Source organism: Dromiciops gliroides, chromosome 4, assembly GCF_019393635.1.
Source record: "Dromiciops gliroides isolate mDroGli1 chromosome 4, mDroGli1.pri, whole genome shotgun sequence".
Classification (NCBI taxonomy): domain Eukaryota; kingdom Metazoa; phylum Chordata; class Mammalia; order Microbiotheria; family Microbiotheriidae; genus Dromiciops; species Dromiciops gliroides.
The window spans coordinates 415,318,358-415,346,016 of NC_057864.1; the positions used below are offsets into that span (position 1 = coordinate 415,318,358).

A 27,659-nucleotide genomic window follows, 5' to 3' on the forward strand; every position below is an offset into this window, starting at 1 on the left:
TTTAACTAGACACAGACTCACTGAGTCTCACTCAGATTTAAAAGGGACCACAGAGATATCAGCTTGTCCAAGCCTTATCTGACCAGAAATCCCTTCTAAAACATTCCTGAAAAGTAGTCATTCAGTCTCTTCTTGAAGACCTCCAAGTGAAGAACTCACTACCTTATGAGATAGCCCTTTTGGCTTTTGGACAATTCAGTTAGGAAGGTGTGGGGTTTTTTTTTCTTTTTTATACTTAGGCCTAAATTGGCCTTGCTGAAACTTCCACCTGTTGGTCCTAGGTCTGTTCTACAGGACCAGATGGAGCAAATCTAATGGACCCATTTGAGATCCCCTACAACCTGGTTCCAATCTGGGAGAGATAACCACAGAGGCTTGCCCTCACAGCAGTTAGAAACACAGATTAAGGTTCTCAAGGTCTGAGCTCTAAGCTTACTTTTCCTACTGATTTCCTCTTTGGAAAAACCACTTTGATTCCTCTTAGATGAAAAATGAAATTATCCTCTGGCTATACAAGAAGATTAGAAAGTCAAAAGTGAAACCATCTAAGAGTTGCTTAGAATTCCTCCCAAGAAAGGCACCATGGATGTCACAGACACAAGATGTCATATAAGAACTGATGAACCACTTTCACCAAATGGTTTAGGTTGGTGAAAGAAGCAATGGTGAATAATCAGAGTCCTCAGGATTAAAGTCTGGGGAATACTCTCCAGGCATTATTTGCTCTAACTAGTGAAGTTTAAAAAAAAAAAAAAAAGGACAAGTTTAGGGTGGAGACTACCTGAAGCATTTTAACTCAAATTCTGTACTTGCCAAATTTCATGACTGCCATTTTTCCATGGATGAAGAGACTTCACCAAAAATACTTGCCTTTAAGCTGTTACTTCAAAAACAATTGGCAGAGAAGGTCCCAAAGACCTGAGTAACTTCTCAGTACAAATATAAACATTAAGTGTAACCAATTATATAGTTGTATGATGATAAGCCTAGTGCCATAGAGTTTTGCCTGGTTTTGTATTTTATCATTTTTATTCTTTATTGCACATCACCTCACTAATATTTGCAAATTGTCTCCTACCAAAATCCAGAGGAGAATAAACTACATAGAGCTGCCAGTCCCTTCTCTTTTCCTTCCTACTAAGATTTCAGACTTTCCCCAACCATTGTTTTCTATCCATTTCTAGTTGTGCAACTGGGATTGATAATATAAGTGTAACATATGAGCAGGGAAAGAGACAAAAGGAGAATGATCTTAGCCTTTTTTCCTTCCTTAGTCATGTCTAGGAAACTCTCTGTCCAGTGGTCCCCTCTCATCCACTCCCCCCATCCAACTTGCACTCCCTCCATCCAACTTCCATTCCCACCAGAACAACATTCCCAATTTACTCAAAATAAATTACATACCTGGAAACATTTACATACTTGCATGTTTCCTCAATGTGATGTATAAGGACTTACTTGATTTACAGTAAGTCATAATCACTTTATGGAAGTCGCAGATTTTATGAATGAGAAGACCCTGTTTCCGATTTTTTTTTGGGGGGGAATAACAGAGGTCTGGGTATCTATCAAATAGTGTAATACATTCTATCTATTACACTCCTGTGACTAAATAAAAATGAAAATAGCTCTTATGTTAACAAAATAAAACAAAAAACGTTTTGTAAAGGACTTTTCCAGAATGTCAACAACACCTTTGCCATGGCAACATAAAAGCACCACATAAGTATTTGATCCCAAACAAAGTTTTGCTCAACTTCTTTAAATAAAACAAAATAATTTTTTTAATTAAAAAAGAAAGTGGCCAGTCCCCTGAAATTTTTCAGCACCAATAAAACATGACAGTGAGAAGAAACATGTGACTGTTGATATTCTCAAGAAATCAACTATGACTGTTTGACAGAATCAATCAACTGAAAATGACTGTGCATGATCTCATTAAATTATCTTAATGGTAGCATTGGAGGGTTTCTTTGAAGGGAGCTTGAAGCAATGAGAAAAGTTGCTTTTAATCAATCCAGTGAAACTACATGAGCTTTTCAAAACCAGATAATTTTTGTTTTCATGGAGGCCAGTTGTAGAGAGTGAATCTGCATGGAAAATTGGTGGGTAGAAAGATACCTTTCTGGTTATCATTCATAATATTTATTTTGGAAAAATATTTTAAAAATGAATTTCTTCATTAACAAAACAGTAAAAAAAAAACCTCAAATAACATTTGCACAATATTCCATAAATACATTTATATACAAAAAATATAGTCACATAGACCCGAAGTGCCTTTGTACATATTTACCAAAAAATTTAAATTATAAAAAATGAACATCACAAAATACTCAAGCTTTACAGATATCATGAAAATATTTTTACAAATCCAAAAAAATAACACACATTTTTTTCCACCTAGAAAAACACATTTTAGTATCAAAAAGGACAATAAAGGCAGTGTTTGTGTTTCTAATTCAAGAAAAGACTGGCTCATAAGAATCCAAAATATACACTTCAGGCAGTGCATGCTTCTTATGTAGTAATTAAGTCCATTCATTTAAATATATATATTTTTTAAAAAGCAACTGTCCATAGTGCAACGGGAAAAGTCATTTAAAAGGCAGTGCAACAGGTATCCTTGAACACCAACCCAGCCTGGTGTCCAGCTCGTTTTGCAGTCACTTTTGCTAATTTCAGGAAGAGAACCAGCTCAGTCTGAATTTAGTTTCTCAGCAGCAGTCCGTGAAGGGATCTCCCTTTCCTCTTTCAGCAGCATCCGTTGGGGCATATATCCTTGGAATTTATTTTATTTAGGAGAAACAGAAATTTTGACATTTTTACACCTAAAATAAAATAAAAAGATCGTTATTCAAAAATGGAGTCGTCCTTAGAACTCCTCCCCATAAGGTTAATGGGGCTTCTTAACCCACTTGAACAAGCCAACCTACTCACCTCTGTTGCTATGATGCATTCATCTTTTTCTTCTGATATGACATAAACTGACTGGTACTTTGTATCTTTAGAAGTGGAGTATACAGATTCTGGCCTTTTCCGTTCTGATGCGTCACCACTGGATATCACAAACAGCACACAGGGAAAAACAAGATTAAAGAAAGTCCCACGGCTAAAAGCAAAACAGCAGAGCCACCACTGAGAGCCCTCCCACTCTCCTCACCCAAGCCTAGTCACTACAGGGCCCAAGCTCCGAGCATTCGGGGACCTACCCTTTGAGAGGCGTGCTACTCTTGTCCTCCAATCCAGGGTCATGGGTCTCATACTTGGCTTCACACTTGCTGTGCTCCTCCCTGGAAGGGTCTTCATTCTTGACATCATGTACCAAATTATAATCCACTGTTGGATAGCGAGTCTTGAAGCCATTTTTATCCGAGTTGTTTTCCCCGTGGAAATCCGCTTTCTTGTTGGTGTTCTTGATTTGCGCAGCACCAATGACGCTAACTGAAATGTCCTTTTCCCGCTGACAGTTGGCCAGATTGTTCATGGTTTCAGTCTCTCCCCGGCACGTGTCCGCCGGAGGCTGCCGTTTCTGGAGCTTCAGCCGCACGCAGACCACCACAGCGGCACACCCCAACAGTAGCATGAGGACAAGGATGATGCCAGCACACACAGCAATCCAAGGGAATTGCCCGTTCTGGCCTTCTATGAATTTGTCTGGGACCACCACCACAGGAGGCTGGGGAGGCTCAGGGAGCAAGAACTGACAGTTGAGTCCTCCGTAGCCCCTGGCACACTCGCACACATAGCGGTGGTTTCTCTCGTGGCAGGTTGCCCCATTGTGACAGGGACCGTGTTCGCATTTACTGACAGGGGCGCTGCAGTTTTTCCCTGTGTATCCTGGAGGACACGTGCAAGAGTAGTCATTTACCCCATCTTGGCAGGTACCCCCGTTCACACAAGGGAAGGAAGCACAATCGTCCATGTTGTTGTCACAATGTCTCCCTGTGAAACCAGCCTGGCATTGGCATAGGTAAGAATTCCCAAGATCGACACACTGGGCTCCTGGAATACATGAGATGAAGAAGCCTCTATGTTATCACTCTACATCCTATAAACTACTCAACACGTCCAGATATTCCAACAACATGAACAAATAAAAGCACCAATAAAATAATGACCTCAGAAAGCCAGGCCATGACCCTACAGCTTGCATGCAGAATGTAAAGTCAAAATGATTTTTTTCATTTAGTTCTATTTTCATAAATCTTCCCTTTAAACCAGTGACTCTAATAAAGGAAATCAATGAGGCTGGCAGAATTGTTTCTACCTTAATTCCTCCCTCAGCTTTTCCACCGTGTTTGTCTGCTTTGGGAAGCTCAGACAGTAAAATGAGACAACTGTAAACAGACCGCATTTCCTGATTTTCTAGGCGGCCTTGAATAAGTCATTTTACTTATTTCTACTTCAGTTTCCTCCTCTACAAAATGAAAATATTGCCTCCATTTCCTTTCCCAGGGGTGTTATGGGGATTCTGGAGAAAATATTTGGCAAAAATCACTAGAGAGCTTTGAAAAGAAGTACTTCACAAACATGAGACAGCAGAGGATAAGAATATAAATTTGGCTTGAAAGCAAACAAAAAAAAAAGAAAGAAAAGGAGAGACTTACAAATTTGAATAAGAAAAAAATAGTTTAAGTTTATGGCTACCCTACCTGGAAAGCAGGAGAGGAGGAGGGAACAGAGGAACCCAGAAGGAGTCTGGGAAGGGGTAAAGAAAAGGGGATGCACTTTTAAAAGTTCTTCATTTTAGGTCTTTACTCCCTAATGGCAGGCCTTTAAAAATACTGCCTGATCCCCACTCTAGAATCTTAGTTTCCTTCTTACCATTGGAACAAGGGGAGGAGCTGCAGTAGTCAATTTTCTTTTCACAGTTAAAGCCAGAGTAACCCACTGGGCAGTGACAGGCATATCCTCCATCAGGGTTATCCGTGCATCGGCCTCCATTGAAGCATGGGCCATCAGCACAGGTCATAGCGCTCAGCTCACAATTCTTACCATAGAAGCCAGGTGGACAAGTACAGGAATAACTGTTTTCAAGATCCTGTAGGTGAAAAGGGGAATGTTCTTTCAGCCTGCACCTATTTAAATCCACTCACCCTTGCTCAAACAGGGGTTCCCCACATGAGATCAACATTCCATTTTGTTCTGGACTTCAACTTACTGTGCAGCTTCCTCCATTTTTGCAAGGGTTGGTATCACATTCATTTATCTCAGTCTCACAGTTGGCGCCAGTATATCCTGGACGGCAAGAGCAAGTGTAGCTTCCTTGACCAGTGTTGGTGCAAGTGGCTCCATTCTTGCAAGGCTTGTGATGAGTGCAGTAGTTAAGGTCTACACACAGAAGAAAAGGGTGGGGGGAGAGGAAGACAAGGAAGACAAACATTAAATCCAGTAACTTTCTTCTCAAATGGACTGTATAGCAACTGAAGGAAGAGGCATATATATGATACAGGCACATGTTAACGAACTCACCTTGGTTACAGAAAAGACCTCCCCAGCCTTCCTGGCAATTACACTGCCAAGGCTGTTGACATGTCCCATGGAGGCAGCCAGGGTATCTGATACACTCATCACAGTACCGACCCTGCCAGCCAACTCTACACCTAAAAAAATTTTTAAAAAAGAAAATAAAAAGTCAGATTGAAAATTGATACCAGAAGTCATATAACACACTACTGACCAAGCAACTGACTCCTCTTTTCCTCAGTAACTTTTTTTACACTTCCATTGACAAATTCCCAGACTTTAAGAATCTTAGACAAATAATAACTAATCGGCTTTATACAACACTATAAATATATTAATATTAAATTAACATTAATGTTGCTAACATATAACTACCAGAATCATTCTTATCTCCACCTCATCTGAGTTTCTCAAATTACCATCTAAGCCAAGTTAACCCATAGGAAAAGAGAGGGGAAGAGAAAAGGAAGGAAGGAAGGAAGGAAGGAAGGAAGGAAGGAAGGAAGGAAGGAAGGAAGGAAGGAAGGAAGGAAGGAAGGAAGGAAGAAAAGAAGAGCTTTTGGAAACTCACTTGCATTCTCCAGGCTTGTCACAGAATCCATGTTGCTCATCACATCCTGGCAAGCAGATTGCTGAAAACAATTAAGATACACAATAAGTTCATTTTCAAAGTACTTCCTCAAAATTCTGATAGCTTCTCTGTATTATGTTTTGGGACAAACTCTCTTCCCAGTTCAGTTAGTTAATACCAGCTAAACTAATCTCTCAAATGTGCTGTATTTATCTAGCTTGCCTAGTAACTGAGAACTTTACTTATCACTAGGGATGAGCATTCTTCTTAATACAGTTGCACATAGACAAAAGAGGGCTCCCAAAACCCCAACCCCCTTTCTTTTAAGAGAGGGTCAGAAGTCTTTTCCCCCTCCCCCCCCCATTCTATGCACAAAGCTCCACCTCTTAATATCCCAGAAAGTGTGTGTAGATAAGAGTGGACAGCTGGTATGCAGGGTGCCAGGGCAAGACAGCTGCCCTATTGTCTATTCTCTCCCAGCAGCTGCCCCAGTGCAACAATACCAGCCCCCTCCCCCAACACACATCCCCCCTCCCTTTCCCATACATACATACTCAGCGTGTACACACATACACACATCCCTTAAACCAATGAGAGTCAGGCCTGCCTTCCCTGACAGCCTATCCCTGTAGAGATCTAATCTATGGCACGCGCAATGGGGGAGGGGAAAAGGAGAGACTTACAAATTTGAATAAGAAAAAAAAAATAGTTTAAGTTTATGGCTACCCTACCGGGAAAGGGGAGAAAGGGGGGAAAGGAGGAGGGAACAGAGGGACCCAGGAGGAGTCTGGGAAGGGGTAAAGGAAAGGGGCTGCAGCATTTTGAGCGGATTTACTTTGCTAGGGTATGGAATTCATTAAGAAGCTCTGTAACTTTTGATTCAACAAAGCCAACTAGGGACAATGCAGAACTTTAAAATGATCTATGGGGACACATTAATACATTTTCCAAATCTAGGGAACTGTGAATATGTGGCTTAGTACCATGCACTTGCTAATTTACAATTCCTCTTCCCCACTTAGTAGGGAGTACAGCAGGTTGGCTTCCTTCTCTTCTTTACCCCCAACCTCCACCACACACACACACACACACACACACACACACACACACCCCACTCCAAATGCAGAGGAGCTCCTTTGGCCACAGGACAAGCAGGGTCTGTGACCTTAGAACAGCTGATTAAAGGGCCTCCTAAAAGCAATGGGAGGAGGGTGGAGGGACTCTGGATAGTGGCACTAGGACCTGGCTCCTGAGTACGCAGTGGAAACCTGATCCCTTCTAGAGAGTTGGGAGGGGGGAAAGGCTGTGCAGATCCGGGAAGAACTGGGTTGCTTTGCAAGCTGCAGGCACCACTGGGGTCTCAAAGGCTAAGTGTGCAGTGGGGTTTATTGGTATGAGTCCAGCGGAACTAGCCTTAGAAGCCAGTTTTGCTCGATGTCCAGTCCCTACCCCCCCAACAACCCCTGATATCTCTACTTCCGGCACTCCTATGGCTTTGCTCTTAAACTGTCATGCCATACCCTGTGGAGCTAGCCACGTGACATTTAAATAGCAAGTAATCTGGCAGGTAGAGAGTGGTTTCACTATGACTGTGCCAGGTTAGTCCTTTTCTTTGTACGTGCATCTAAACCTGCTAAAGGGCTTGTAGGCTCCATAACATAACATTGGACATGTGTACACACTGGTCCATAAAGTTGTTTACACTCACTGGGTCATCTAAAGAAAGCCATACAAATAAGGTTTGTGCATGGAGGTAAGGATGCACTGAAGTGGATCCTCCTCTGTCACCAGGCAGGGAGTTGACCCCAACTTCAAAAGGCTCTGCCCTGATGGATCCTACAAAGTTGAGAAGGCTTTGAGCAAGGGCCAGCCTGTTGTGGGTAGACTAGCCTCACTAAATTTGGAGAGTCCAGCAGGTAACATATTTTCAGCCACAGAAACTCATGAATACTGCCTGCAGTCAATAAAGAATTTACCCACATCTTAAAACATTGGAAATAATGTGTGTGTAGAATATACACACATACATGCCCTCTTTGGATGAGTGCACCCATCTCTGTTGTTATTTATATGTATGTACAGAGATAGAAGTATAAACATATACAGCTACTTGGTGTGTATATATAACAAACCACATAGAGATCCTGATCTAGAAGGTGCTATGACAGGATCTACACAGGGGGAAAAAAATGACAATCCATGTTTTCTATAAGAACTTTAAAAATATTCACAAAGATAGAGAGAGAGAGAGAGAGAGAGAGAGAGAGAGAGAGAGAGAGAGAGAGAGAGAGGGAGGGAGGGAGGGAGGGAGAGAGAGAGGGGGGGAGAGAGAGGGAGGGAGAGAGAGAGAGAGAGAGAGAAATTGGACGCGCGCACACACACACACAAATGGTGTTAGATAGGCTTATTTCCTAGCCTCTTGCATCCATTCCTAAAATCTTCCCTTCCTAGCTGTTCACTAAATTCTCAAATGAAGGGATTGGACTAGATTGGTCCCCAAAGTCCCTTCCAGTTTTAACATTCCTTGAGTCTATGATTCTAGATCATTTCCCCAGAACTTTGTGAACAGTCTCAGTATGCTGGTTCAAGAGAACAGGGAGGTTGTTTTTTCTCTCAGGGAAAAGACACTCACGTTCAGTGCAGTACTGGCCTTTCCAACCAGGGTTGCAGACCTTCTCTCCTCGCTCCCCACAGGTGAAGTGGCCAAAGGCATCATCCCTGGGTCTGCAGAAGACTGAGCAGCCCTCACCATAGTAGTGCTCATCACAGACAAATCGGTAGGAGTACTTGAGGTCAGACCGACTGCTACTGTGCAGGTCCTGAGACCACTCCTCCCCCACCGTCAGGTGCCGCTGTGTGGCCAGTCGGCTAATCAGTCGATCAGGGTTTTCTACCAAAAGAAAATACTATAGGTTAGCTCTGCTTGATAAAGAGGAGGCATGGGGCCAAATTTTTCTCCCCTAAAGTTTCAAGGTAAATGATCTGGAGACTGTGGATGGGAGAGAGGGGGTAAAAAAAAATAGGAGAGAGGTGTTTGTTTCAGAGGCAAAGTAGCATGAGGTCAAATCTGCATTAATCCAGAAACCTACAGGCATAGATATTTACCTGTAGTGAGATCATCTGGTGAATCTGTGTGCAGAGCTTCAATAATAAGTGAGAAAGTGCCCTTGAAGAAAAGAAAGTCAAAATTAAATAACTGCATGAAAATATTGAGGAAAAAATCATCAAAGATGCATAACTAAGTCAACAAGAAGAAAGTAGGTATGAACCTTCATGTGTTGAGTAGGGTATCTATATGATGTCTTTTGCCTGTTTTCACTTTTCTCAAGGAAATGGAAGAACTTTTTGAAGAGTAGCTTCCTGGCGTGTTTTTTCAGTCTGTTAGTACAGGATATTGTGAGTGTGTGTGTGTGTGTGTGTGTGTGTGTGTGTGTGTTTTAAGAGAGAGAGGAAGGGGAGTTGGAGGTGGGGCGGGGTGGATGAGACTTGAGGGCAATTGTCATTAATCTTTATGCTTAGTTTACCCAGGATCACACACTAAAACGGAGGGGGGTAGAAGGTAGGGGAAAGGAGATGGGGGCTGGAAAATGAAACCTTTGGGAATTTCACGCTGTGTAGACAATTATACAACCAACTTCTTCTGAGGAGGTGAAATGAAAACTTTCTCACTTAGATTTCATTTCATTTTTAGAAGACACAAGATAATGTAGAAATCTCGAGGATTCTGGATTGGTTTTGTTTTTTGTTTTCCCCAAGTGTTTAAAACCTACACCTCATCTATTCTTTCTTCAACAGATTCCATTCTTCGCCAGCTTGGTAAATTCTTATAAATCCTGTGAGGTAAGAAGTCCCTTCTCATCCCTAATAAGTGTGCTCCCCCTCATTCTGCTCCCACCCATCCGTCATTCACAGTTTTCCAAAGTACTCGGCCCTGGATCCCCACCCTCCCCCCTAACCCTCACCTCCCTGAATGAGAACTAGTACGGTCTTGTTCTTGCTCGTCCTTGTCCTATCACCTTAGGCAGTGTACCCTTCCCTTTTATTTTAGGCTTCATCCATTATGGCCTTGGTTTTAAATGGGAGGGAGGAGGGGAGGGACTTACTGGCCAGGTGAAGCCGAAAGGGAAGCGGATTGGGTTGCTAAAGGCAGGATCTGCGTTGCCGGTGCTGTCGGGGACACTGAAGGAGTTGGCCCCTAGCACCGGGGTGACCGCGCTACCATAGGTGCAGGGAGGCTCGGGGGACACGCTGGCCTGGTAGTGTTTTAGGCACACACGGAAGAAAGTCTTGCAATCGCACTGCAGCAGCCCGGAGCCAGAAGCGGCGCTCGAGCTGCCTCCCCCGCTGCCCCCGCGACAGCAGTTGCGGTTCCCCAAGAGCCCCTTCTTATTGACAAACTCTTGAAGCTTCAGCTCAAACACCCCGGAACTCCAAACCTGCAGGGGGAAATAGGGAGAAAAGGAGTCAGGAAAGCAGGAGGCTCCAGGGATCAAGGGAGTCTTTCTGTCAGTTTGGTACAGCGATGGGGTGGAATGACTCCTAGGAGCCCCTAGCGCGCGCGCGCGCGCACACACACACACGCACACACACACACACACACACACACACACACACACACACACACACACACACACTCTTCCACCCCCAAAAGAAACCAAGCGGAGATGAATTGAGCTTAGACCAACCCATCCGACCTTTTCCAAACTCGAAGCCCAAGGAATGTGCGGGTGTTGCTGCTAATCCTAATGCTTTGACCGATAGAGATTGGGGACACTCACCCTAGATTTATAGTCGTTCGTAACAGCAACAGTTTACATTACCTGTGTTCCTCTTCTTTCTTTCCCTCACCCCCGACCAATATAGTAGAACCTCAGGCCAACCCCAACAACATCAAGCTCCCCTTCTTTTCAGAGTTTCCCCCTAAAAAGTTGAACCAAGACTCTTACCTGGCAAAGCAGCGCGGAAAAGACTGCAAAGGTCAGCATGGACTGACGTCCCATGGTGGGCTGACTTGATTTTATCTCTTTTCTAGTCTTCCTTCTCCCCCTCCCCTCTTTTTCTGAAGATCAGAGAGGATTAAAGGGGGAGGGGGGAATTATTTCAAGATCCTGGACAGAAATCTCTTGTCCCAGGCTGGTGGAGTTAAGATTTTCCTTTTGCAAGAACCTCTCCTCTCTTTCTTTTCTGTGAGTGTTGTGGTTGCTTTAGATACACGCCCTTTCAGTGACTGACAGCTGTAGTGGATGGCAAAAAAAAAAAAAGGAGGGGGAGAGATTGTTTTGAAAATATATGTGTGTGTGTGTATGTATATATAGAGAGATAATATTCTGAATATCAGCTTTGGGCTTTCCTTCTGTTTCTTCCAATCCACGAGGAGATAAGGCTCTTTTTTCTTCTGTCTTCGCCTTGAGCTTCTTCCCCACCAAAGAGAGAGAGAGAGAGAGAGAGAGAGAGAGAGAGAGAGAGAGAGAGAGAGAGAGAGAGAGAGAGAGAGAGAGAGAGCTCAAGACGCCAAATGTTTAGCTTAATTCCCAAAAGAACAGCGAAGAGGCTTCTTCACAAGGAAGATTAAAAAACGGCGATCTGGAAATCCCTATAGGCGAGGTGATAATCCCCGGTGGCTTCGAAAGAAGGGAGAGGGATTGCTGGTTGTTGTTTTGTGTGCGGGTGTGTGTGCGCGCAGTTCTCTGGCCGCTGTGGATTGTGGCCGGTAGATGTCAAGCAGCAGCAGCGGCAGCAGCGGCAGCAGCGGCGGCAGCAGCGGCGGCAGAGGCAGCAGCGATTTGTCAGAGATCACTCGACTCTTATCTCCTTAGCCACGGCAAAGATTCGGGCTGTTCGGGGTTTTTTGTTTTGTTTTGTTTTGTTTTATGAATCCAAGCAATAACAAAAGAAAAGAAAAAAAAGAACCACACACAAAATCAGAGTGTTTCGGTGTCTTAAATAGCGAAATGTATGCGCCTGCTTGTTGGCCCCGGGTCTCTTCTTGTATGTGATCTTTGCTCTCTGCCTGCCTGGGTCTCTCACCAAGTGTGAAGCGCTGAGGATCTGACTCTCGCCCGGCGCCTGCCGCCCTTATATCCCGCCGGCCGCCTGCATGGTTAATGAGATGCAAATGAGCAGCCCCCCAATCTGGCGAGAGCTGTCACAAAGGAGCCACTTTTCCAAACCCTCCTCTCAATGGATCGCCAAATGGTCAGTGAGCTGTAAAATGTGCAATCCTCCTCCTCCCCTACTTCCCCCACCCCTCACCCCCTCCGATCCTCCACTTCTCCCTACCTCCACCCCTCCTTCTTCCTCACATAACACAAAACGCACTCATTTACATTCCTGCAAAATTTTCACCGCAAGAATCCCCCTTCTGCTCTCGGGAGATGGTAACATCGCCACCCCCCACCCCCCGACTCCCATCTTCCTCTTATTCCCTCCCTCTCCTTTCCCGGCAACAAACACACAGAGACACACAAGGAAACAGTGGAGAAAGCAACACACTACCACTCTTTTCCAGCAGGAAAACAACTTCCAACTTCTGAGATCTAGAAATTGCCTCTCGAAATTCTCCAGTAGCCAAGACGCCCCCCACTCCTACTCGAAATGAGAACTCAACCGCCCGAAGATACCCGTAGCTTCAGGGAAAGTGTGTGTGTGTGTGTGTGTGTGTGTGTGTGTGTGTGTGTGTGTGTGTGTGTGTGTGTATGGGGAGGGGGGGGTCATTATTCAAAAATACGTCAGCTTCGGGATTTGTGAACTACCTAAATCCGTACAACCCCTCTTCCAGAGAATTTAAAAGGAAAGCTCTCTGAATCCTGGGCGTGGGAGGTGGGAAGAAGTGTAGCGAAAGTGGGAAACAAGCCCATCCATAGTTTCTCAAAGTTTAGGAACTTCTAAGACAAGACCCTAAGGGGAGATTCACCCCAAAATCGAGGAGGAGAGGGAAATCACGTGATCGGGCTAGTGAATGGAATAACCGAAAAGAAGGGATTTTCACTTTCTACCAACTACCCTTTACCCCCGACCCTCCACACCAACCACCTCTCTCCTCTGGAGGTTCTCCTTCCTTCCCACGAATTACCATATATGTGAAGAGGAGGGGCGAGACGACTTGTTTCACGCCACCCGGGAAGTCGGGAACCCTAAGCTTACCCCCGCGCGATTATTATCCACTACCTCCATCTTTCCTCATTTCTCTTTCTCACTCCCTCCTGGGTCTCCCCCCCACCCCCCTCGCCTCCTTCAGCTTGGTAAAAAGTGAGTTTGGTGTGTGTCGTTCGCGTGGCTGTCATTAAGGCAGTTTGTTATTGTGCGAGGGCTGAATCAGTTGGCTCTTTGTACTCTCAGCTGTATGGTAATGCAGACAGCACCTGCTCCCTGCACAATACCAGAGAGAGAAAGAGCTCCCCTCGGCGCACGATACTGCCTCTGCAACAATGTCCGGCACATATTTTAAAGAGATCCCTTCCAGCCAAAAAAAAAAGAGAACCTCTTTACACCAACCGTCACCTTATTTTTTTTTTTACACATCCATCAGACACTAGAACTTTTGTTTTGATTTTTTTTTTGAAAGGGGAAACGAGTTTATTGGTAGTGACGGTAACACATATATAATACACATCCACATAATTTCTCAAAAGGGGGGGTGCAGGGGGAAATCTTTATTATGCTTGGAAGATGAGATTTGAGGAGGGGAGAAAAAGTGTGGGCTCAGATCCATAACTCCAATATAAAACTTTAGAATCAGGGAAAAACTTGGATTCTCTCCTCTTCCCCACCCCCACCCTCCCTCTTAATAACACCTATAGTAGTTCATTAAGATGCAAGGTGTAACTGTCTGAGTAAATGTCATTTTAATTGTAACAGATCATTTCAACACAGATTAAGCCAGTGTGTGCAGTTGGCTACAATAACCTCACTGTAGGTATATGCCTCCCTAAAAGCTTTATTATGGCCACTTTATTGGGTGGAAACGTGCATTTGCATGGCAAAATGTGACTTTCATTGAAGCAGATGTCTTGATCACAAATTATCGTACAATGCATGGGAAAAAATTCTCAAACACTTCTTAAAGTAAAATTACTGGTAATACCAATTAAAAGAAAATCACTTGATGAATTCATTCATGGCTGCCCATCCTAGCTAGTTGGCGACTGTAACTGTAACCCAGAATTGAAAGCATCTCTATTGCCACGGAGCTGCCCAGATACCTGAGAAGTCTAAATGGGACTAACGCTTTTGTAAACTTTACCCTTTTTTAAAAAACCGATCTACCGGGGTTGAAAACAGACTTTGCCATAAATAATATGCATTTAATTTTTAAGGAGTAAGGTATGAATAGTAAATTTGGCATCAGCAGAGTATTATTTCTGTCCTTACCTACACTTAGGTTTGGCTTAGCACTAATGGTGCTTTCTTACAAATTGCCACGTTCCTGGCTTTGGTAATTGAACCTTCCCTACCTCTTTGAGGTGCTGTAAGGACTTGTAGGGGAAGTATTAACCTGTAGATGACTAAACAGCTCGAGCTAGAGCGAAATGTAATTTACTCTTGCCATCTAGTGTCAACATCTTTCTTTTAATTAGATCGACACTTTTTAGAAGTGTTCGTTACAGATCTGCCTGCCGTCTATACAAAAACATAAGTAAATCTATCTATCTACCTACCTATCTAAATCTATCTAATCTATCTATCTACCTACCTACCTACCTACCTACCTAGGTAGGTAGGCTACCTATATCTGCTTTTATTGTCAAGTGGGGAGGTTATGTATCCCCAGTGGTATTGATACTGAAATGTTGAGTGGAAAGAAGGAAGGAATGGGAGTGGGGATGGGGTGGGGGTGGGGGGGTGCGCGCGCGCGTGTGTGCGGGCGCGCGCGTAAAACCTTCTCTAGAGAGAAGGTTAGTTATGTATCGAGATAAGTAGTGGTATATAATTTCAAATCTTTTAATCGGATGATCAGGATAGAAATTAAGTCATTTGCATACCTGTTTAAAAAACTGGAAATAAAAAATTCCACGCGCAAGGGCTTAAACCTTAAAAAAAAAAAAACTTGCCCCCAAATCTTTAACAAACCCCCCTCAGTATCAAGTATTTGTTAAATTGACGGCGCACAGATTTCTCGATTACTGCGGCAAAGCGTAACTGAAAGGCATCGTAAAATCCATCAGAATCCTGCCCAAAGCGTTCATTCTTTCCCAACTTAATTTATGCCACGCGATTCTGTATTGGGGAAATCAAGCAGAAAGCTCTTTTTTCTTCGTCTTTTTTTTTTAAACTTTGCTTTACCTCCTCCCTTCCTCCCTCCCTCCCTTTCCTTTCTCCCTCCTTCTCTTTCTCTCTCTCTCTCTCTCTCTCTCTCTCTCTCTCTCTCTCTCTCTCTCTCTCTCTCTCTCTCTTCCTCTCTCTCCCTCTCTCTCTCCCCTTCCTCTCTCTTCTCTCCCTCTACGGTTCTCTCTCTCTTTCTCTCCCTCTCCTTTCTCTCTCCCCCCTTCCCTCTCGTCTCTGTGCCTCCCCTCCCCCTTTTCAGATGCTGGGCTAACGGGGAGACTGTTTAACTTAAGTGTTTCTATAGGAGGCTGTTGTAGTTTAACTCCTGCCCACCAGTAGCTGGGATGAACAAAGGAAGGACTCGAGGTCTAACTATTCATCCTTTCTTTGCACTTTAATTTTCATTGATTGTGAAGACAAGGGGAGCCCTTAGGGATTCGAGCTGAAGGGGGATGACACGCCTTTAGACGCGATCAGCCCCCTAGCCAGCCATCTGCTCCTAACCAAATGGCGTTTTTTCACTCCCCAACTGCATGTCTCTATACTCCCATAACGAAGAACTCAGAGTCCCCCCCCAACCCCCCTCGCCATGCAAAAGGGTCTTAAGTTAAAGTATGTTAAATAGACCTGGCATGGTATTTGCCTCAGCAGCCAGAATTGTCACGCCCCCCCCCCCCATAAATCCTTACCTTGGTCATTAAGAAAATGCTGAAAACTTTCTTTTAAATACTTTTTGATCTCTCAGCAAATTTACTGTACTAAGTGAGACTCATTAATGTTTAGAAGGCATCAGTCACATCGGAATGGGGAGAGGGATTTTGCTTTCTTCTTGAAAGCCACACACTGACAATGGTCTGGATCCCTCAGATTATCAGGCCAGGTTCCAGCAATAACCACAGCCATGGAGGTGCACTGATTTCAGGTTGTATTGTAACCACAACCACCACAAAGTGAAGGAGTCTATTCTTTTCTGCTACCTGCATATCTCTACTTGCCTATTATATTTCCCCCTTTCTTAAACTGATCATGAAAAAAATTACCAGCCAAAACAATCATCATTTTGATGATCAAATAATATTTCCTGAACTCTGTGCACTGGACCTGTGCTGGTCTCAGTAATTCTAGCTGTAATACACCTATTGGAGCCTCCTTCCCCCAAAGCCAAAGAAAGCTTCCTTCCCCCACCTAGTTGGGGGAAGGTGAAGACCACTATCCCCAGAATAGGCTTCCTAACAGAGTTACACGTTCAGTTTTCTGTGCAAGCAATTCTGGAGAAATGGGCGTCTTGTGTTCTTTCAGGGTCACTGCAAACTGAACACCAAAAACATCTTTTCAAAATCAATCTCTCTCTCTCTCTCTCTCTCTCTCTCTCTCTCTCTCTCTCTCTCTCTCTCTCTCCTCCCTTTCCTTAAAAAGACAGAGTGGAGTTCAGAACTAGGAAGTTGGATATTTTTAATTAGTCAATCTTGTATTGATCAAAGATGCAAAGTTGGTTGAAAAGAGGGACTCCAAAATATCTTAATTGATATTATCATCACATTTCCCATCAAAATATAGTTTTCAACAGCCAATTTGATATTTTCTAGCAATGGAAGAGTTAAACTTTCTTACTATGCATTGATGCTCATATACATATCTGCAAAAATGAACAGAATACTACATATCAGGGTTATAAACACTACTTGTATTGAACTATGGGTTGTAAGTATAGTTATTTCTTAAGGTTATGTTTAGGTGACTGCAGCCCAGGAGCATATGGACAGAGACCTCCCCCACTCTTTTCACCATCCCCCATTACCCACCCTCACCATATACATAGAACCAATCAGAGACTATGCTAATAGTAGACACAGTACATGATTGAATTCTATCTTAAATATCCACTTCCTTGTATATTCAACTCATTCATGTCAGTGGCAGGGTGGATCCTGGTTCATATACTTGAGGAATCCATTTTGTTGGGGTCAGTAGAAAAAGAGGATAAACACAATAAGCAATTAATAAGGCAAGGCAGAGTTGGGGCCATCTTTTTTGATGTCTGACTTTCAGTGATATTGAGATCAATGCAGTATGTGTATATGTGTTTGATGTAGACTGGAAATAGTAGCACAGACACCCACCAGACGCTATTCGGTGGTGCTTGACAGGTTTGCTTGAGTCCTGGGGGAAGGAGGGGCAAGAGAGGGAAGAAAGGAGAACAGGGAATTATCCTCTGTGCACATTTTTCCGACCTTAGAAAACTGTAATTTCTCTCTTTTAAGACTTTCCCATGTAACCGCACAGTGGGTCACTGAAGATCATCGGAGTAGGAAAAGAATACAGTTAACTTTCCTCAGAATGTTAGGATCACTGATGTAATCTAAGCTTTTTTCCCCCTCCCCTGGTGGGAACAGAGGGTAGTGGCCAGAGGAGGGAAGGATGGATGAACTAGAGTGTTACAATTCTAGCCTACGGAGGGAGAAAGAAGACAATGTAGTGGTACTATTTATGCACTATGTTTTGGGGTGGTTCTTTTACTTGGGTTTTTCAGTAAGCTGGAACATTAAGAAGTTTAGCTTAGTAGGTTTGTAGAAAGTTGCAAAGGCATGTGCTGATTTGAATGAGAAAGGGAGAGTCGCGTGGCTCAGCTGGCCTACAGAGAGCCGCAGATGATGGATAAGCGGCCGCTCGGTGGCTTTCCCCCTCCCTTTCCTCTCTCCTCTCCTCCTCCCCTCCTCCTCCTTCTCCTCCCCCCCCCCTCCTCTTCCTCCTCCCTCCTCCTCTTCCCTCCTCCTCCTACCCCCTCCAACCAAATCGCGAATCATCTGCTCCAACCCTATCCTAGCCCCTCATTTTCATAACAAAGCTTGTGTGTTTACCTGTGATCCTAGAGAACTGACAGGGCATTCCTTTGTTTCTAGATCAGATTACTGCAGCCAGCTGCTCTTCAACCCTTTTCTGTGCAAATCTGAAAGTGGCCTCTCTCTATGTGTTTTACTGATTGAATATTCGGGGATCTTTGAGGCAGGGAAGCAGGCTAGGTAGGGTCTATTGTTTGTTCTGGTAAGCTTTGCTTTGTAATTTCTTATTTGGAAAGAGTAACGATTTGGCAGAGATGGCAAGTTGTTGGGGTCTAGGTGTTCTGGAGCTGTGTTATTGTTGTGGCGGTGGTAATATTGTTATGGGGGTAGGGTGCTGGAGGTGGGGTGGGAATTACATAGAGTGAATATTCTTGCAAGGGTTGAGGTCAGTCGCGTGCCGATGTCTGCCAGGGAAACATCTGCCAGTTCCTCAGGATGGATTTGGTGAATATGACGTGCTCAGGATTATACATACCTCTAGGCGACTTCAAAAATAAATGAATAAATAAAACCAGAGAGAGGGAGGAAGGAAGAGAAGGACGGAGAAACTAAGAAAGAAAAGGAAAACGAGTGGGGGGAGGGGAGTGAGGCGGGGGAAAGATCAATATCTCTGCACAGACAGGTTACCATATAACCCAAGTTTTCGAGTATGACCTATCAGTATTCACATATATACTTACAAACACATACACACAGACGATCATACACATACACACCATTTTTAACACCCAGTAAATGCTAGAAGCTTATCATTTGTGTTAATCGTCATCATTATGGCTGTAAATCAGGGAAAGATTTTTGCTTCTCTTATATCTCAATGATAAAAGTAATCTATGCCCTGGGACTTCCAGCCTGTAGTTCTTTATCCTAGAGGCATAGTCAGACAGCCCATAATTCTTTTTGCTCAGTTAGCTGGTTCCTTCTAATGGTCAGGGGTCCCAAGAGAAGGAATAAAAAGGAAGGAGGACAAACTACTCCTAGAATATGGAACCAGGAGTTCCCTAGCCTCTGGTTTCCTGTGTTTTAAAGAGTAGCTTTCCCTGGAGAAAAGGTTGCCAAGGTTACAAGAGGGTACAGAGATTGTATCCATCCATTGACCTAAAGAAGTTCTGACCAATTCACCTGCAAACAGTCTTGAAGTTCAGGACTGGGGAAAAAAATACCTAAAGAAATATATAATATATTTATAGATCCTAGATTTAGAGCCAGAGAGGATATATTCCTTTAACTTCTACATCTTTCTTTGACAGATCTTAAAGTATAGAGAGATACATTGATTATAACTTAATTTACCTTTCATAAATAGTTGAAGGTAGGGGTAGAGGCAAAGGAGATAAAAGGGGAACAGAACTTCAGTACACTCCCAGTTTGTGTTAGTGACATGTCAATCACCTTACTTTTTAGAGAACTAATATCCTCTCAACAAATAAAGCGTTGTTAAGCTTCGGGATAGCTATGACATTTGAGACACCTAATGAACAGAATGAACAACTTATGATTATGTGTCTCCAAGTAAAACTCTAAAACTCCTTTCCCCACTCGATCCTCCACATTCTCATTTTTCCATCAGTGCTTTCGAACCACCATCCATGCCTCCAACTCTCTGTAGGACTAAAGATACTTAAATGACCTTTGCTTGAGGTAGAATTATAAGATCATAGATTTTGGGAAACTGAAAACCTTTCTTGTTTACAAACAGAGGAAAGAAGAGGGAGGGAGTAAGAAGAGGAGAGAGATGGATGGATAAGATAGAAAGCTGACAGCTATTAAAACTGCACCAAGACTTTTGGAACACCTCAAATTGTGCTTTACAGCCTGTAAAGTACTTTAGTTACTTAATGTCACTTAAGCCTCACCAAAAACAAAACAAAACCCTGTGATGTAGGTACTATAGGTATTACTATTATTACATTACAGATAAGAAACTGCACCTCTAAGAAATTAAATTAAATTACTTGCCTAAAGTCACACAGTTAGCAAATCAGAAGTGGGATTAGAATACGAGTCTTCCTAAATCCAATTTCACCACTGAGGAACATTAGAAATAATCCAGCCCAACAACTTCATTTTAAAGTCCAACACCTTACTCATTTTACAGTAAGTGAGGTCCAGAGGTCATGCAACTAATATTGGAGGAGCCAGACTATAACCTGGGTGTGGTGTATTTCAGTCTTATGAACTTTCTGCTATCCCATGAGGATCTGTTTCATTAAGATTTTAGATAGCTATGTATTACAGAGATTACAAGCAAATTGATTCTGTTCTTATCAAGAGAAAGGCTCTTGTTCTGGTGATGTGTGGCAACAAGTTTGATTTTGGTTTGGTTTTTTCTTCTTCAGATCCAGAGCCTAACACCCATCTTACAAGTTCTGTTTATTTCTGCATAAAGTAGAAAAACACCTGTTGCCCTCAAAGTCCCAGAAAATACAAATCAGTCAGGTCACACTATTTCATGCTTTAAACCTGAATGAAAAGCTTTGCTGGCAAGGAGCTGGTACATATAGGGACTTTAAGCTTATGAGTCAATGTGTGGGTAGAAAGTTAAAAATAAATTATCTAAGAAACATCCTATGCATCTGAAAGCCCTAAAATGGAGGTGTGTCATTCATTTATTTATTTGTTATTAATTTCTCTTTCCTAGTTCCTGTTTTTCCCTAGTCCCCTATTTCCTTGGCTCTTAGGCTTCTAAGTGCTTGTTTGGTGGTTTATTGTTTCCTCTCATCTTCATGAAACATACCTTACTTGAGCTGCACATCACCACTTAAATCCCTTGCCAAGGAGTCTTGAAGGTGATTATGGAAGGGGGTTGGAGGTGGGGGGGGGGCGGTGAGTTTGGATCGGACTGGGCAGACTCCTGATGCTTTACTAAATGCTGTTCTTCCCTTGCCTCCCACCCCCATCTCCCTTTTCTGTGAGCATCTGCCCGAAGAAGAACAGATGTGGGCACCTGCGGTGACAGGCTGCATATGTTCCATCCTATTCACAGGCATTCAGACGTGGCTACAATGAGCAGCCTTTGTGTGCGCAGACTCACTAAATATATTAATCTGTCCTCCCCAGAGCACTGCGCTGTTTAATTTTTCACTAGCAATAACATCTGATCTAATCCTTAAATCGGCTCCCCAAAGCCTTCCCTCCCGCCTTCCTTTTTCCTTATCCTCCCCACCCCCTCTCCCGAAAAAACGTGTGAAGTTATTCAACCTTCCACCTGTTGCCTGTCGACTTGGGAGTGGACTATTGCAAGCATCTTGTTGTTTCAGGGCAGGGGGTGGACGGGTGGGGGCATCTGTGTTGGAAACGTTGTTTGCCTACATCGAATAGAAGTCTGTCGTTTTCCTTAGCGTTAAGAAACTGGTTTCTTTTTAGCAAAGTGGAGTGTAGACTCCCTAATGTTGAACAAGAGCAATAATGATGAAACTTCCTCTAAGGCAACTTAACATAGCCCAATCCTTTCTATGTAGAGCCTAAGGTTCCCATTTATTGTTTTGTTTATCAAACTCTAGTAGTTATTATCAACACTGGTCAATAGGCCAAGTAGCCAAAAGGTAACATAAATCTCAGATGTAAGACTTAGATTTTTTGGAACAATTTTGTTGCATGACTCTTTTATCTTAGCATCTCTTATTCTATTTTGATTTGTTTTCTACTACAATGAGTCCTTTAGTCCCATTGTGGATGTCACAATGCACATGGACATCAGGCTGTGAATGAAGACAGAAGCAGTTTAAACAAACCAGGCTCTTTCTTTCCTCTCTGTCCATTGTAATATGAATGGGCCTTCTGCATTCTGCTGCTAGGAAACCACTTTTTGCAAAGCCCTACTCCAATAAATGGACAGAGAAAAAGGGACTCCAAAAAACAGTGAAAGTATTGAAGAAAAAAAAGAAAGAAAGAAAGAAAGAAGGAGACAAATTTAGGTAAGTTAGGCTCCCTCCTCCTCCCCACCCCCAATCAACAAATTTCTAAACCCCAAGCAGTCTAAGACAACAAAAACACCTTTTAAAGCATTAAGCCCCTTCTTTTAAAATTCATTCTTCCTTGTTCTATTGCTTCTCCCAACCTTCTTCCCCCTCCCTATCACCTCCCACCAAGAAGCACAGGACAGGAAAGCATACTGGGTCACTATCAGGATTTGTTTTCAAAATGCAATATTATCTTTTTTTTCTCTCAGCAAATTAGGAACTATAGGGTAAGCCATGTTTATTAACTATGACTAATAATTAATGATCATGAAGAACTTTCAAAATATGTCCTGTCAGATCCTGCTATCTTGACAGGAGCTGATCAGGTAGGGTTAGGGGACACTGTAGACACTTTAATACTTTAGCACTGGGTTTTTTTAAAAGTTGATCTTTACATATCAATTAAGACAAGGATTACTACAGAATTCCCATTCTGAAACGACACAAGTAAAAGTAATCTCATTCATTGTTCTTCTAAATAAAAACATCAACAGAAGACCCTATTTCATTCTTTGCATTATAAGTCATGCAAACAGGTTATAACATATCAATTTGAATGATGCTGCTAAGCAGTACCAGGGAGACAGCTGATACCTAGTTCAAAACAGGCTTTTCAGTGTATCTCAGAAAACAAATATCTAATAAGTGCCAGTTCTGCCACAGGCAAATTTGCCAGTTATTATCATCTTTAAGCCTCTAGAGAAGTCACCCAATTTGTGGGAGCAAAGGCAGCATGTGCATGTGTGGGCACTCAATAAATGCTTTGATAACTATGCTAATTCCTTCTAGATACCACCAGAGGTCTTAGTATTTCTATTGTTAGTATACTTCATTTTCTGCTGCTATTGAACCATTGCTTTAACCTGATGCTAGAGGCAACATGTAGGTGGTGCTTTCTTTAAGCTAGGATATAAAGCTGAAGTGGGTGCTAAATATTTGTAGCCATTAAAGATCTCAAGACTCTTTTCATATGAGTAAATCCCTAAGAGAAGCTTTTTGGATGTTTTAACCTGAGTAATTGCATCCTGCCTAAGTTTATGCATTGTATTTGTTTCTTGCATATTTGTTTTTGTGTAGTGTTAATTGTGCACTGTTCAAACCAACCATCACACCTTGTATATATTGGAGATCTGAATGGGATTTGTGAGTCTTTCACGATTTAGTTTTATATCAATATAATGTCATTATTTTTCATTCTTTTATGGAAAACATTTTCTCTGCTATTTGCTAGTTTTCTTTGGCATTATAAACCACTATGAGATATCATAATCTTAAGGAATTCATTTTTAAATGTTGTCAGATTTTCATTTATAAACTGTTCCAGAATTAGATTTTTTTAAAAAACGTAGTATTGCCCTATTAGAAGCCATGTGTTCCAGTAGCATCATTGTTAGTGACAGTTCTTTCACTTTGACATATATAAAAAAGAATTTCATATACGTGAGGTTCACATGCCTAAATAACAGAGAAACTTTGAAGACTGTATAATAGTCATTCTTTATGTTCATAGTAGGACCTAGAGCCAACAACTCACAACTTCACAACTAAGAGCAGGACTACAAACTATAGGATTGCTTATTCATGCTCAAGATGACAGAACACCTTAAACGCCAGGAATCTAGGCTGTTCATTAGTAAAAAGCTACCAATGCCACCAATCATTCTGTCCTAATTCAATTCGGTAAATAATCGTTGAGCACCTACTATGTGCCCAACACTCTGTAAAGTTTTGTGTGAGATAGCAAAAAAAAGTCAGACAATCCAATTCATCAAAAATGTATTGAATGTCCACTTCGTGCAAGGAACTGTGCTGGGTAGTTAGAAGTGTACGATGATGAACAAGACATATTATTTGCCTTCCAGAAGCTCCCAGTCTACTTAAGGAAGCAGGACTTAGACTCATGAAATGTTTGAGTGACAACTCTGAGCAGATTATGGTGACATAACCAAAATGAGTAGTATATGTAGAATGTGCCACTGGAGATAATTAGAAAAGCCTGAGTTAGGTAGGGAACCCTTCATGAAAGAGACAGGACTAGAAGGGTAAAATTGAGAAAGGTGGATTAGGAGGAGAATAATCAAAGTAAAGGTGGTAGGAAGAAAAGAGAGAAGCCAACATGAGCAAAGACAGACAGAAATGAGCATGGTTTATTCTGGGGATAGTCAGAAAAACAGCTTGGTATGACATGGTCCGTGCCTTGAGGAGTTTGAAACAATCAGTTCATTCTCTTTAATCCATCTCTATTCACCAGGGAGACCTTCAAACATGCTCAGGATTTTCCTATTGAAAAAAAAATTAAACCTTAAAAAAAAAGCCCTCACTTGACACTGTCCCCTTTTGACCATTGTTTGAATGTATCTATTTTGCTGCCCAACCCCTATATTCTTTCCTCATCCAAATGTCTCTTTATTTGATGATAACACTACTATTCACCTAGGCACCTGAATTCATAACCTCAGTCATACTAGACTCTTACCTTCTCCTTAGTCCTCCTATCTAATCAGCCTCCGTGTCCTATCCATTCTTCCTCTTCAACATTCCTCACATCTATCCCTTTCTGTAGCCTTAAACACAATGCTCATACTTGTTCAGGCCCTTACTAGTTCTAATCTACACCTTTAAAAAAGCTTCCTAATTGACTGCCTTGCCTCTGCTCTCTCCCCTTGCTCATCTGTTCTTCATAGAACTTCCAAAATAATCTTCCTGAGGCAAATGTCTGACCATGTCAGTCGTAAGTTTAAAAACCATCAGTGCCTTTGAAGTTAAAACAATTATTTAACCTGTCTTTTAAAACTTTTCATGATCTGACTCCAAACTACATTCCCAGCCTCCTTTTCCATTACCCTCTTTTGAACACTGTAACTTGGTCGGTGTTTTTCAAACCTAACATTCCATCTTCTGCCTCAAAGTATTTGTACACAACAGGTTTCAAATGGGAGAGGTGGCACATAAATAATCACATAAAAGGTAGACTCATAGTAGAAGGAAAGTAAATTTAGAGAAGAAGGTACTAGTAGCTTGGGGGAGAGGATGGGGTGGGCTGCTGAGGGAAGTCTCAAACATAAGGTGGGATTTGAACTGAGTCATGAAGGTGAAGTGAGGAAGAAGAGCATTCCAGACATAAGTAAAATGTAAGAAATCTGGAAAAGTGGAGGACAGAGTATGAAGGGCTTTAGAGAATAGCAAATTTTAAATTTGATACTGAAGGTAATAGAGAGCCAATGGAGTTTATTGAATGGGGAATGGGGAATGGGGAATGGGGAATGGGGGCGGGACACAGTTAGACCTGTGCTTTTGGGAAGATCAATTTAGAATCAGTTAGAATAGAGTGGGAAGAGACTCCATACAGAGAGAACAACCAGAAGACTATTGCTGTAATCCAGGTGAGGGGATGAGGGCCTGACCTAGAGTAGTGGTTATGTGAATGGAGAAAAAGGAATGTACATAAGAGAGATGTTATGAAGTTTAAAAAAAAAAAAACCATGGGACAAGATTTGACAACAGATTGGGTATATGGGGTGTGAGTGAGAAGTTAAAGATGACGAAGAGGTTGTAAGCCTGAGTGACTAGGAGGAAAGTTGGGAAGAAGACAGGGGAAAAAAATTATGCTTGGAAAGTTCTCAAATATGTTGAGTTTGAAATACCCACTAGACATCTGATGTGAATAGTCAGAAAGGTAGTTTGATGCTGGGTCTGAAACTCAGGAGAGAGATTAGGGCTGGATGTGTGTGTGTGTGTGTGGTGGGGTGGGGTAATCATCTGTAAAGAGGTAATCATTGAACCCTTGAGAGCAAAGAGATCACCAAGTAAATATCATAGTGGGAAAAGAGAAGAGGGCTAAGGATATAGCCTAAGGGGACACCCAGAGTAAGACATAGCAAAAGGGACTGAGAAGGAACTGTTAGGCAGGGGAAAAACCAGAGAGAGAGAACAGTGTCATGAAAGCTGAGAAAGGTGTCTACAAGAGGACATGGTGATGGATAGTGTCAAAAGCTGTAGTGCTTCTCAGATGACCACATGTATTCTTAAGTTCTTTAATGTTAATTATTTAATAATATAATGGTAATTTAATTTCAGATGACCACATGAATTCTTATCAAATCACAGCAGGTGTCGTGAGAGGCCTCAGAACATTGTGGGGTAGGGGAAGTGACTAGTTACAATACCTGAAGTTTCAGCTCTGCTACTACCTACTATCACTTAACTTCTCAAAACCTGTTTCTTCATCATTAAAAATAGAACAAAACATCTCTAAAGTCCCGTGTCACTCTCAAGATCCATTTTAGCTTTTTGAAAGTGGTAGGGCTTTGGGGTTAGGGTTAGGGTTAGGGTTAGGGTTAGGGATCCCGCTCTGTTTAGGATATTGAATGTCTAAGACATTAACTAGGACTTTAATTAATATTTAACTTGGGATATATTTAGGACAGGAGGCAGCTAGGTAGCACAGAGGATAAGTAAAGTTCTGAGTAAGGAAAACCTGAGTTCCATCCAATGTGACTTCAAAAAACTATTAGCTGAGAAACCTTGAGCAAATCACTCAACTTCTGTTTGCCTCAGTTTCCTCACCTGCTAAATGAGAATAATAATAACACCAATCTCCCAGAATTGTTGTGAAGATTAAATGACATATCATTTGTAAAACATTTAACCAGGTAGTAAGTACTATATAAATGCTGGTTATTATTATGTTGAGTTTGAGAAGCTTCAGTTTGCCTCCAGGGGAAACTGATGCACAAAGAATGCCCCATCGGGGGCAGCTAGGTAGCAGGGGGCAGCTAGGTAGCACAGTGGATAAATCACCGACCCTGGATTCAGGAGTACCTGAGTTCAAATCTGGCCCCAGACACTTGACACTTACTAGCTGTGTGACCCTGGGCAAGTCACTTAACCCCAATTGCCTCACCAAAAAAACAAAAAACAAAAAAAGCAACAACAAAGAATGCCCCATCACCAGACTGTACACTCAGAAAAAGAAAATCCCACCTTTTTCGAGATCCCCGCTAATGCTACTGCCTTTCCTATGACATTACTTCCATTTTTCACCGCCCCCCTCTCACTCACTCACACACACACACACACACACACACACACGATACAAACAGACACACACGCTCACTCGTCCATACTTTCTCCTAGCAAGAGCAACCCGTTGCCAAGGGAACCGGGCACCCGCTGCGCCTGCGCATTCGCCCTCCAGGCACTGGGCGTGTGGCTCGTGAGAAGGGCTCACCGGAGCGGAAGCGGAAGTGGAGGCTCGACCGGCCGGCGGTATCTGGGGAGGGAAAGCAAGGCGTGAGTTGCAGACTGGATCCTGGTGCTGTCGCTAGGTACGGCCAGGCCCCCGTGGGTTGACTCCCCTGCGGTGTTTCCTCTCTTTTGCTTGTGGGCCTTCCGTGCATGCATCTCTCTCCGCCTCCTCTGTCTCTGTCAACTTCAAGATCCTCCTTGTGCTAATTCCGTCACCAACCCATCTTCAAGATGACCCTCTTTCTCCCTCCCCCAACTCCCCGTCATAGCTGTGTTGGGGGCGGGGGAGGATCTGAGAGCCTCATC

General features: G+C 42.7%; 2 protein-coding genes across 3 annotated transcripts in view; one reads left to right on the plus strand and one right to left on the minus strand.

The window, feature by feature from the left end:
- Nucleotides 1–2,128: 2,128 nt before the first annotated feature.
- DLL1 (delta like canonical Notch ligand 1) lies at nucleotides 2,129–11,647 on the minus strand. 2 transcript variants are annotated; one of them, XM_043962354.1, is made up of 11 exons: nucleotides 10,987–11,647; nucleotides 10,144–10,476; nucleotides 9,146–9,206; nucleotides 8,673–8,930; nucleotides 6,041–6,101; nucleotides 5,476–5,606; nucleotides 5,165–5,334; nucleotides 4,828–5,044; nucleotides 3,213–4,005; nucleotides 2,941–3,058; nucleotides 2,129–2,831 (listed from the first exon to the last, which is right to left on the minus strand). In XM_043962354.1, the coding sequence occupies exons 1-11, from the start codon at nucleotides 11,038–11,040 to the stop codon at nucleotides 2,826–2,828; spliced, it is 2,202 nt and encodes a 733-aa protein (XP_043818289.1). In that variant the 5' UTR covers nucleotides 11,041–11,647; the 3' UTR covers nucleotides 2,129–2,825. The 2 variants fall into 2 exon arrangements, with proteins under 2 accessions (XP_043818289.1, XP_043818290.1); XM_043962355.1 differs by lacking the exons at nucleotides 10,144–10,476; nucleotides 10,987–11,647 and adding an exon at nucleotides 9,310–9,425 and having other exon boundaries at nucleotides 2,130–2,831.
- A 221-nt stretch (nucleotides 11,648–11,868) lies between these two features.
- FAM120B (family with sequence similarity 120B) overlaps nucleotides 11,869–27,659 on the plus strand; it is a 136,108-nt gene continuing 120,317 nt past the window's right edge. The window contains exons 1-2 of the mRNA XM_043962356.1: nucleotides 11,869–12,235; nucleotides 27,243–27,433. The gene's annotated coding sequence lies outside the window, so the exon portion shown is untranslated. The remainder of the gene's footprint in view (nucleotides 12,236–27,242; nucleotides 27,434–27,659) is intronic.

Excerpts from the sequence above, each read along its gene's own strand:
- DLL1 (XM_043962354.1), bottom strand. The coding sequence starts at position 11,040 with ATGGGACGTCAGTCCATGCTGACCTTTGCAGTCTTTTCCGCGCTGCTT. Across the intron at positions 8,931-9,145 it reads ACCAGATGATCTCACTACAG|AAAACCCTGATCGACTGATT; the intron begins GTAAATATCTAT and ends TTCTTTTGGTAG. Across the intron at positions 6,102-8,672 it reads AGGCCAGTACTGCACTGAAC|CAATCTGCTTGCCAGGATGT; the intron begins GTGAGTGTCTTT and ends AATTGTTTTCAG.